The sequence below is a fragment of the Drosophila miranda genome, chromosome 4 (genome assembly GCF_003369915.1).
Source record: "Drosophila miranda strain MSH22 chromosome 4, D.miranda_PacBio2.1, whole genome shotgun sequence".
Lineage (NCBI taxonomy): Eukaryota > Metazoa > Arthropoda > Insecta > Diptera > Drosophilidae > Drosophila > Drosophila miranda.
In genome coordinates, this window is record NC_046677.1 from 4,834,417 (window position 1) to 4,845,356 (window position 10,940).

Genomic DNA, 10,940 nt, shown 5'->3' on the forward strand with positions numbered 1-10,940 from the left:
AGCAATATGGTTTCCAATCCTTGACGAAGAACGATTAACCTATTATAAGCCAAAATAAATGAAAATAAATAATGAAAATTTAATAACGTTAGCGCAGTTCAGGAGAAGGAAAACGGGGGTTTTTTTAAGTTGGCATGAATCTACAAGAAGAATTTACAATCGTTAACATTTTCCGCCATTTACCTCAAGTAGTTGAGGGGGGGGCTTAAGTGGGCTAAGTTCGGGTTTTCATCATACTGTTGTTGAGGCAAAAAAAAATCTAAGCCAAGTATTTAAAATAAGATTTCAAGTGGAAAACAGATTCATAATTGGATATAATTATGTGGGCAGGGCTAAGGGTTCCTGAACTAACTAGCGTCTAGTATTTACGCCACATCGGAGGGTTCTTGGATCAATGCGATCTTCGATGAAATTGCTCTCGAGGGCGTCACATTGCCAGGTAAGGCACTCTAATTTAGGCTTTCTTTGGTTTGGTCTGCAATTTACGTACAATCCATAGACCTAGAGTTTTCCCCCTCCCCGCTGCCCGACAATTTGCGAGATCAGGTGTGGGCCCTGCTGTCGCGCTCTTGCCCCGAAAAATTTGAATTCTATGAACTGCCCTCGCCGCGACCGTTTATGCCCCCCTACGATCGATCCAACGATCAGGATCCAGAGATCGGCTGGTTAGTGGTTAGTGATTCCACGGAATATAAAAATCGAGCAACATAGAACTTGAATTCGTCTGTATATTTACGGTACACTTTTAAAATGAGACGGTATATTTTGGTATATTTCTGAGGGTGGAATGGTATATTTTAACGCTATTTCCGCAGTCAGAGTCCGCTGCAATAGCTTAAAATCAAATAAAATTCTTCAAATAGATAAGGCCCATCAGCATTTGAAGATGGAATTCGCACCCCAATGGACTACTAAAATTTTCAATATTAGCATAGGTCAGCAGCCTCAAATCGTGCAGATAACATAACGCAACCCACACGCAGCATACTCGACAGCACGTGCATTCGGCCGCCAAAGAGGCTGACGAATTTCCTGGTTTCGTTTACGTAAATAGTTAAAATCACGCCATGACGGAGCTCGTAACACCGCAGAAGGCCAATCCCGTGAAATTCTTTATTGCCGGAGGTTTCGGTGGCATGTGCAATGTCATCACTGGCCATCCACTGGACACAATCAAGGTATGCCACAAAAATTCCACTTGGGAAATGTTTCTTGATGCCAAACATATGTTTTTCTTATCTGCAGGTTCGGCTCCAGACAATGCCCCTGGCGGCGCCTGGCCAGCAGCCCAGATACAAAGGCGTCATCGACTGTGCCGTAAAGACGTTTCGTCAGGAGGGATTCCGGGGTTTCTACAGAGGAATCTCCGCACCCCTTCTGGGCGTAACTCCCATTTACGCAGTGGACTTTGCCGTCTATGCGGCAGGCAAACGTCTGTTCCAAACGGATGATCATATACGTCTCACCTATCCACAAATATTTACCGCCGGAGCCTTTGCGGGGGTGTGTTCCGCCTTGGTTACGGTGCCCACGGATCGGATTAAAGTCCTGCTGCAGACACAGACGGTGAGTGGAGGACCTCAGATGTACAATGGGACGTTGGACACGGCTGTGAAGTTGTATAGACAGGGCGGATTCAAGAGTCTCTTCAAGGGAACATGTGCCTGCATTCTGAGAGGTTAGTAATCAATCTTTACATCCGAAAAGAGGCCATTAAATATCTTGTATAACCCACTAGATTCCCCCACCGGTTTCTACTTCGTGACCTACGAATTCCTTCAGGATTTAGCTAGAAAAAAATCAAAAACTGGACAAATAAGCACCACCTCAACCATTTTAGCTGGCGGAACATCTGGCATTGTGTTCTGGACTTTGGCCGTGCCCTTCGATGTACTCAAGAGCCGTCTACAATCGGGTGAGTCATCATCATCATCGATTTACCAAGTATCGGCCATTATTGAATCATTTATGTTGGATTTTACAGCACCCGAGGGCACTTATAAGCACGGCATTCGCAGTGTTTTCAGGGATCTCATGGCCACCGAGGGTCCTACAGCCCTGTTTCGTGGTGTCCTGCCCATTCTCCTACGTGCCTTTCCAGCCACGGCAGCGGTTTTCTTTGGCGTGGAACTGGCCAACGATTTCTTAAATTAATTGACAAATTATATTACTTAAAAGAGAGGCTTTTCGTATAGTTAAACAAAATATTTTTATCAAAGTGAATGTGTGGAATTTATTGTAAAAAGGGCTAGAGGAGGAATGCCTTCTCCTGAACTACTATCTCTTCGTTGGTGGGAGTTTAATACAGATGAAAAGTAAGATAATCTTTTTCTTAACCGATTGAAATAGTCATTTTGGCGAAGTATTGGTTTAAAAATTATTGAAAAGAGTACAGCAGAGTTTTTTGAATAGATTTGCAGCCTATCCTTTGCTTAAAGGACATCGATATCTAACAAAGAACACAGATTGCTCAATATCTACGCTTATAGCTTGGATATCCTATTAATGCTCATGTTTAGATCTGTTATCCAATGAAATCTTTACCTCATTATGCTTCAATACTTTATACATACAATCCTTAGTCACGTTACTATAGAATAGGCATACTGCTATGATATGGAAATTAATTGAATAGTAAGAGCTATTATAGTAGCCACGGCTGCCTTTTCTGTACCAATAAGCAGGGGATATCTTGACCTTCTATTTGTTTTTTCATCATTGAGAACCCCTTGCAAGTCTTCTTAGAATCCACAAGTCCCGTAACAAATATTTACCCTCAATTAAATTACAAATGGATTTATTATTTATTTAGTTTAGTTTCCATCCAGCATTTCCTTTTATCTCATATTTTGTCAACTACATATTTAATTTTTGGAATGTCATAAAATCACCTTACACTCTAAATACGAGTACCAGTTTAAAAATAGCATTTGAAATGGTTGTTGCACATTACAAAATGTCAAATAAATACGCATATTACAGGTTGGTAAATGTATACAAAAATGTTACAAAAAAGAGATACCTTTGTTAATGTATAAAATATACAAAATACTCCTTCGGAAACAATACAATCAATTTTAAAAACAGGAATTTGTGTGCATTGCAATGTTGATATTACATAAATGTGATGCTCACATGATACAATATCTATTGTATGTCTATGTTTATGTATAATACTAATCAAGAAAATCAGGCGCTTTAATCAGGCGACTACACATCCAATGGAGTTCGACTTTTAACACAAATATTTAGCATCCATAGTCAAGTGTTGGCTAGTTTTTCAAAGATCTTAATCGTGATTTTGGGCAACTTTGGGGAACTAAAGTAAAATATCTTGCATTTGAAATTATAATAAATACATGGGGAAACAGGGACTGCAGATGAATGTCTAATTATCTATTAAAAGATCAGATTGAGTATCACGATTAAGCCCTAAACTAGTTACAAATTTCATTTTAGTTTTTCAGTTACTACCGCTTTTCAGCCGCCTTGACTAGTGTTTGCACCACCGCCACCGCCGCTGCCACCTCCGCCAGCATTGGCCAGACCGCCACAGCAATTGCTCTGCGCTGCTTTGGCACCTAAGCTGGCTAATCCAATGGAACTGCCGTCCGACTGCCGCTGGGCGGCCGCCGCAGCTGCAGCACTGCTGCCGTCTTTGCTGCGGGCCTGGCCAATCAGTTCGGCGGCAATCTCGTAGAATAAACGCTCCACATTTTCAGCCTCTTTGGCGGATGTTTCGAGGAAGTACATGTCATGTTGTTTGGCAAACTCTTCGCCAATTTGTGTGGGTATTTCGCGGTCGTCGCGATCCGTTTTGTTGCCCACGAGTATCTTGAGGACCTTGGAGTTGGCGTACTCCTGTATCTCACGCAGCCAGTCGGGCAGGCAGTCGAACGTGGGCTGGCAACTGATGTCGTACACCAGGATCAGGGCGTGAGCGGATCGATAGTAACTTTGGGTGATCGAACGGAATCTCTCCTGGCCGGCAGTGTCCCAAATCTGTAGCTTGATCTTCTCACCCTCCACCTCCACGGTCTTGATCATAAAGTCCACGCCAATGGTGGCTCCTTGGCCGGGGGGAAAGAGGCCCTGGGTGAAGCGCCGCACCAGGCAGGTTTTGCCAACGCCCGCGTTCCCAACGAGCACGATTTTGAATAGGAATTTGTAGTCCTCCATAGTTTTTATTGGGTGAGTGGAGCGTTAGAGAAACGTGTGTGTGCTGCTCTGCAATCGTAGACAGACATTAGTTGATTTCAAAGCAGAGTTTAGACACACCTTAGTCAACGACGCGTAACGCCTGATGTGTGGTTGATGGGCGATGATGATGGGGTGGTTTGTTGGATCAGCTTACGCCATCAAGGCGAAAGACTACGCCTTGTCTCGTGTGTGCCTCTCACCTGTGGCACCGTCTAACTCGTCGGGTGGTGTTAACGGTCGCCCCCAAGGCTGCTTCTGCTCTTGTTTTTGTTGTTAATTGTTGATGACTCAACAACAAGACGGGCCCGTGTTCTTGCTATTGCACGGAGGCTGAAGCTCCATTCAGGATGATTTGGCAAGCTTTAAAATGTTCTCTATTCCAATGCTCTGGGTGCATGCTGGTGCATTAATTGCCAGCCCTCTTTCTGCATAAGAATTTCAGTAAAATTCCGCTACTGCTTATTATTTATAAACAAATCGATTAAATGACGACACACAGGTATCGACAGGTATCGCAATCCAGGTGGCAACGCCGTATAGGGTTTCAAACAGCTGCGAGTTGCCCAGTATTCAAATCGACGACATATTTTGTCGACAATCAAATGATATTTGAACGAATGATATGGGAACGATTAGATAAAAATTCATTGTATTTTTATTGACAACATATTTCGCAGCTGGCTCTGTTTAATCGCATTGCTCGAAACAGACTCACTCCATAACGAAAAGATGAGTCGTTTCTTGTGACTGGACAAAAAAAAGGGTATGGACAACAGCCAAAAACAGCCAAGACAAATGTCGAGGTTCCGCACGAACCTCACCTCGCGTGTGATGATAATATTAAGCAAAAGTAGATTTTAACTTACATGCGTTGCACTGTCCACACTGTCCATACCCTCTTTTTCCTCCCATGATGTAGCCAATGCGTAGTTACCGTGTAGTTTCCATGTGCATGGTACATGTAAAGTACATTTAACGAAACACACGCTGCGACAGCCGCCACGCTAGTGAAAAAACTGAAAAATTGCACTTTAATTTAGAAATAAACCGAAATAAAAGTTCGTAAGTGGTTTTACGACTTGCGCTGCGCATCCCACAACATTTTGATTTCTTCAAACGAGCTAGACACCGACGAGGAGACTTTTTCACTTGGATTACACCGCGCCAGCAGCGGAAGGGGAAGGGAAAGAAGAAGAAAATTTAACATGGCCGAGGACTTTGATGTTGAGGCAATGCTCGAGGCGCCGTACCAGAAAAACGTAAGTTACCACTTCATGCACACAAGTATTGAAGTATTGAACATTAAATTAAGCCAAAACAAATGGTTTGTACCAACAAAATGAAATTATTTTCACTGCGAAGAAAAACAGTTACTCTACATGTATGTTTGTATACTTCTTTTCTACATAGACACCCACATAGCGCGCGCCGTTCGTACGTGCATTTTGTGTTTGTATGTAAGTCGTCGTCTCGGGCACACACACACACACAAGCGTATACATATGTATATATATATATGTGCATTCAATGCATACTAAGTGGCGGCCGCTTGTCTTAAATCGATTTTTTTAACCTAATTTTTCTTTCATAAATGAAATCGGCAAGCGTAACACTGCAGAGCGTGATTCTTTTTTTCTCCATAAATTTTCGTACCTTGCACCCACACACGGAAAATAGTTTTCCCGCGGCAATGTGTGTGCGTGAGAAACTCTGTCAGTTTGTGGGTGCATGTGTATGTATGTGATGTTTACTTTATGCTATGAGACATTTAACGGTGAACCCAGGGATGTCCTGAAGTGGGGGTACAGTGGGTGGCATAACATAACAGTGGGCAAAACCAATTTAAATACGTGTCTTTAAAACTTTTCTCTATTTCATGGACACATTGTACGGACTGTCACGGATAATTTCAGCATTTTCTTCAACCTGCTATATGCTCAAGCGTTTTCATTAGCTTATCTTATCAGTGTAGAAAATTTTCCCTCCAGCTGTTTTAAATTGAAATTGAATCGGTCCCTGTTCTAATTAAAACAGATAAGGAAAATCGTAAGAGCTCATGGCAAAGAGTTCTGTCTAAACAAAAAGAGTAGTACTAACGGGTTTGGGCACTCTTAACCTATTAACAATCTCTTTTGTTCTATCATTTTATGAGGTTTCGGGGGATTAATACCTTAATATATGGAAATCAATTTATATTATGATTCCTATAAAAGGAAATAATTAAAAATATAAACATTCTCTAAAGCAAAAGATATTCTCGTCACCAAGTTAATTGTTTATGACCAGTCGTTTTTTTATACTTTTTATTTATATTATATTCCCAGCTCTAAAAAAAAATTCCCAGCTCGGGAGTTTCCACACTTTGAATCAAATTGAAGTCTTTCTGTTCTGATATAAGAAGTTTATAAACTTTCCGTACCACAAATGAATCAAACTGAATTCTATTTCTATTCAACATTTTCTTATTTGTCCATTATACATAGTCCCCCCCAACCACCGCCCGCCCTATCAAAAATATCAATACTTTTATGTAGATTGAATCAATCTGCACAACCTTTGAGTTGATTGCTCTTATTTCTCCCTCTCTCTGCTCTCTTAACTTACACACAACTTCCCCAAAACCAACCAATCAATCAATCAAATCAATGACAACAAAAAATTACAAAAAATTTAAAAAACAATGCTAGAATAATCCTGAAGGGTGAAATGTCTTTGCAGAGAATCGTATAAGCTCAATATTGTTGCTAGAGATTGTTTTGGTCATTCTAAACACAAAAAGCTGGAGACCATTTGGTAAGTTTTGAATGTGCCACAGAAGCTGCGAACAAAAAAACAAAAATCAAACGAAAAACAAAAACAAAAAAAATATATGTACAAAAAAAAACAAACAACAACAAGAACAAAAAACAAAAGAAAAGAAACAAAAAATGAAACCAAAACATATCTAGGAATTTGTTTGGTGTTTTTACAAAATACTGTATGATTTGTTTGAGTTTGAGTTTATTTTTTTTCTCCACACACAACAAACAATTCCAATTTGCAAATTCTCGTTACTTTACTGCTTTTTTGTATATCATCCAATCAAATGAAACTGAACGTGCACTAAATTTCAGATAAACTCTACCTAACTTGTCTGGGGCAGCAGGCAGCACTACTACTACTCCACTCTACTACTACTCTCACTCACAAAAGACAGACCAGAATGAAAGAAAGTCAGAGTCTCTCTAAAAAAGAAAGCCCAAACCAAGCCAAACAAAATATATAAGAACACAAAAAGAACAAAACTGAATCCGTGAAAAAGTAATAAGCAATTTCTATACACCATATATAGCATTATCATCTTTTACTTATATAATGTCTATGTCCTATATCTATGTGTAGACGATGTCTTCTCTGTTGAGAACCAAATCAACCAGTACCAAAGTCCACCTCCACTACTCCACTAGCCAGCGCTAAAACAAAAGAAAAACCAAAGCAAAAAACTGAATAAAAAAACAAAACAATTCCCCAAAAACCAAACCGTGAAAGAGAATCGAGAGCATGAGATGAGAAATGATGTGGAGACAACATTTCTCGTGCGTCGTCGTGTGAAACCATCTTCTGATCTGTGTGTGTGCCATAATATCAGCTATATATGTATATATATATACCCACCAAATATATATACTATATATCGAAACTATATTGTATAAGATCTCTCTGTCTCTCTCTATATATATTTGTGTACTTCTATATCTCTCTGTCTCTCTATTATGGCTATAAATTGGCAATGATCCCCCATGATCATTGTTGACTTAAGCATTTCTATTTTATATACTTGCAGATACACAAAAATTTAACTAATTTACTTTGATTTGCTTTCTCTTATTCAAAAAAAAAAAAAATAATAATATATACTAAAAAAATATATATACGAAAAAAAAAAATGTTACGAAAACTGAAAAACAATATATCATGAAAAACCAAACCAATGATATAAATCGAAAAATCAACCAACATCAAAACCAAACCAACGCGACAACAACGTAACGTACGAATCCACAACAAAAACCCCACCCACAATCCACAAAAAAAAAACCAAACCAAAAAAAAATATTACAAATTATATGTATGTACATTATTGCTTGCGACCGATCCCCCAAAACCAACCTCTGCCCCAATCCCATACAAATCCAATATCCTGATTCCTGATTCCGAAACAAAACACACAAAAACGAAACCTATCTGTGTATAGAGTGTCAGTGCGGGCAGCGGTGGACGTGGAGGACGCGGGCGCAGCGATGGCAGTGATGACAGTCCCAGAGGCGGCGGGGGTGGTCCGCAGGCGGAGATCAACGATGGTCATGCACACAATGGAACACGCAACGGCGGCAGCAGCAGTGGCGGAGGCGCCAGTTCAAAGAAAAAGCCAACGAAACGATCTCGGTAAGATTTTACAAAACACTGCAAATATTAGTGGCATAACCACTGAGAGATCTCTTTTTTGTATTGCAGCAGTCGCAGCGGTTCGCGTGATAACAAATCGAGAAGAGAGCGTGGAGATCGCAGCGGCGGTGGAGATCGTGGCGATCGCGGTGGTGATCGCAGCAGTTATCGCGACAAGGAGAAAGATAGAGAGCGGGATCGCCATCGTGATGCTGGCAAACGTCCTGGCAACGATCGGGAACGGGACAAGCAGGAGAGATCACGTCGCAGTCGATCAAGAGAAGAGCGCGGCGGCGGCGGAGGAGGAGGAGCAGGAGGCGCTGCCGATGATCGTCGTGTACGCTATAATGATCGCGGCGAGAGAGATCGCCGCTCTCGGGATCGTCGAGATGGCAGTAAGCCCATACAGCGCGATCGATCCAGGGACAGGCGTCGACGCAGTCGCTCACGTGAACAGCCGCGCAAGCGACTGAGTCCGGTACGTGAACGCAAGCGTAGTCCTTCGCGACCAAGAGATAAAACGTAAGTTTATAATATAAATATGCACAGATTTTTCAATAAAATCCATGGAATCCCTTTCTTTTCCCACAGCAGTACTCGTCGTCGTGGCAGCTACTCGCCCCGCCGGCGATCACAACCAAATGGAAGCGGCGGTGGTGGTGGCGGCGATCGTACACCGCCCACCGAGCTGAGTCCCGAGGAGCGGGATGCTCGCACTGTGTTCTGCATTCAGCTGTCGCAACGTGTCCGGGCCCGTGATCTGGAGGAGTTCTTCTCTAGCGTGGGCAAGGTGCGCGATGTGCGTCTGATTACGTGCAACAAGACGAAACGATTCAAGGGGATTGCCTACATCGAGTTTGAGGATCCCGAATCGGTGGCCCTCGCTTTGGGCTTGTCCGGCCAGCGGCTGCTCGGCGTACCCATTATGGTGCAGCACACGCAGGCCGAGAAGAATCGCCTACAGAATGCAACGCCTGCATTCCAGCCCAAGAGCCACGTGGGTCCGATGCGCCTGTACGTGGGATCGCTGCACTTTGATATCACCGAGGAAATGCTGAGGGGGATATTCGAACCATTTGGCAAGATCGATGCTATTCAACTGATTATGGACACGGAGACCAATCGCTCTAAGGGATACGGATTTATTACGGTATGTTTTAGGTGAATAATATCTAGAGATTCCACTTCAATAAACTCTCTTGATCTTTTTGCAGTACCACAATGCTGAAGATGCCAAAAAGGCTTTGGAACAATTGAATGGCTTCGAGCTCGCTGGACGTCCCATGAAGGTGGGAAATGTGACCGAACGTCTGGATATGAACACCACCTCTTTGGACACGGATGAGATGGATCGCACTGGCATTGATCTCGGCGCCACAGGACGACTCCAATTGATGTTCAAGCTGGCGGAGGGAGCAGGTCTTGCAGTGCCCCAGGCGGCGGCCAATGCGCTGTTGGCCACAGCACCGCAACCGGCACCGGTGCAGCAGCAGCAGGCGACACCATCGATAGCCACACAGTGCTTCATACTGTCGAATATGTTTGATGCGCGCACGGAGACGAATCCCACCTGGGACGTAGAGATACGCGACGATGTGCTGGAGGAGTGCGCCAAGCATGGCGGTGTGCTGCACATCCATGTGGACACCGCCTCGCCCACGGGCACCGTATACGTAAAGTGTCCGAGCACAACGACGGCGGTGCTGGCGGTGAATGCGCTGCACGGCCGGTGGTTTGCCGGACGCGTCATTACGGCCGCATACGTGCCCGTGGTCAACTATCACTCAATGTTTCCGGATTCAGTGGGCACCTCCGAATTGGTGGCACTGACGCGCAAGAACACCGACGACGATTGATGGGAGTAGAAGAACGAATGGAAAGTTTTTATTCTCCGATGTGGATGCAACACGCTCGCGGTATATTGTTATTATTCGTTACAAAAATCATTTTTGTTCAGAATATTTTCGATTTTTTTCAAAGACTTTTCAACGCAAGCTGAAAACTAGGGGGCACATATTAAAATACAATTAAATACACTTACAAATATATTAAAAAATGTATAAATTAGGCATTCCTAACCACGCCAAAATGCGGTATACCAATTGGGGTTTTTAATTCAGCAAAGCAAACAAATTAAATTTTTATGTGTGAAATAATCTGAAATAATACGTTTTCAATTTGAATTTTAAATTTGTTTAGAAAAACCATAATTGAGATAGAAATATTTTAGTCCGTCTAAAGATGCTGCATGGTTAGATCTTTGACTTGGATAAAGAAAATTAAAATAATAAAAATTGTACTTTAATATCACCAAA

The 10,940-nt window shown here is 42.3% G+C and overlaps 3 protein-coding genes across 10 annotated transcripts; 2 read left to right on the forward strand and 1 right to left on the reverse strand.

Moving 5' to 3' along the window:
• The first annotated feature begins 226 nt into the window (after window positions 1-226).
• On the forward strand, window positions 227-2,223 carry LOC108161425 (mitochondrial magnesium exporter 1). 4 transcript variants are annotated; one of them, XM_017295685.2, is made up of 5 exons: window positions 227-439; window positions 864-1,178; window positions 1,246-1,678; window positions 1,739-1,915; window positions 1,985-2,223. In XM_017295685.2, the coding sequence occupies exons 2-5, from the start codon at window positions 1,068-1,070 to the stop codon at window positions 2,152-2,154; spliced, it is 891 nt and encodes a 296-aa protein (XP_017151174.1). In that variant the 5' UTR covers window positions 227-439; window positions 864-1,067; the 3' UTR covers window positions 2,155-2,223. The 4 variants fall into 4 exon arrangements, with proteins under 4 accessions (XP_017151174.1, XP_017151175.1, XP_017151176.1 ...); XM_017295686.2 differs by having other exon boundaries at window positions 931-1,178; XM_017295687.2 differs by having other exon boundaries at window positions 936-1,178.
• Window positions 2,224-2,780: 557 nt separating this feature from the next.
• LOC108161427 (ras-related protein Rab-30) lies at window positions 2,781-4,975 on the reverse strand. 3 transcript variants are annotated; one of them, XM_017295692.2, is made up of 2 exons: window positions 4,401-4,975; window positions 2,781-4,227 (listed from the first exon to the last, which is right to left on the reverse strand). In XM_017295692.2, exon 2 carries the CDS (start codon window positions 4,177-4,179, stop codon window positions 3,481-3,483), a length of 699 nt encoding a protein of 232 aa, XP_017151181.1. In that variant the 5' UTR covers window positions 4,180-4,227; window positions 4,401-4,975; the 3' UTR covers window positions 2,781-3,480. The 3 variants fall into 3 exon arrangements, with proteins under 3 accessions (XP_017151181.1, XP_017151180.1, XP_017151178.1); XM_017295691.2 differs by having other exon boundaries at window positions 2,781-4,222; window positions 4,279-4,968; XM_017295689.2 differs by having other exon boundaries at window positions 4,279-4,958.
• A 172-nt stretch (window positions 4,976-5,147) lies between these two features.
• On the forward strand, window positions 5,148-10,932 carry LOC108161421 (RNA-binding protein 39). Of its 3 annotated transcripts, none has more exons than XM_033393381.1 (6): window positions 5,148-5,258; window positions 5,326-5,459; window positions 8,435-8,625; window positions 8,695-9,147; window positions 9,217-9,775; window positions 9,840-10,932. In XM_033393381.1, exons 2-6 carry the CDS (start codon window positions 5,406-5,408, stop codon window positions 10,479-10,481), a joined length of 1,899 nt encoding a protein of 632 aa, XP_033249272.1. In that variant the 5' UTR covers window positions 5,148-5,258; window positions 5,326-5,405; the 3' UTR covers window positions 10,482-10,932. The 3 variants fall into 3 exon arrangements, with proteins under 3 accessions (XP_033249272.1, XP_017151171.1, XP_017151170.1); XM_017295681.2 differs by having other exon boundaries at window positions 5,151-5,262; XM_017295682.2 differs by having other exon boundaries at window positions 5,148-5,459; window positions 9,220-9,775.
• Window positions 10,933-10,940: the final 8 nt, after the last annotated feature.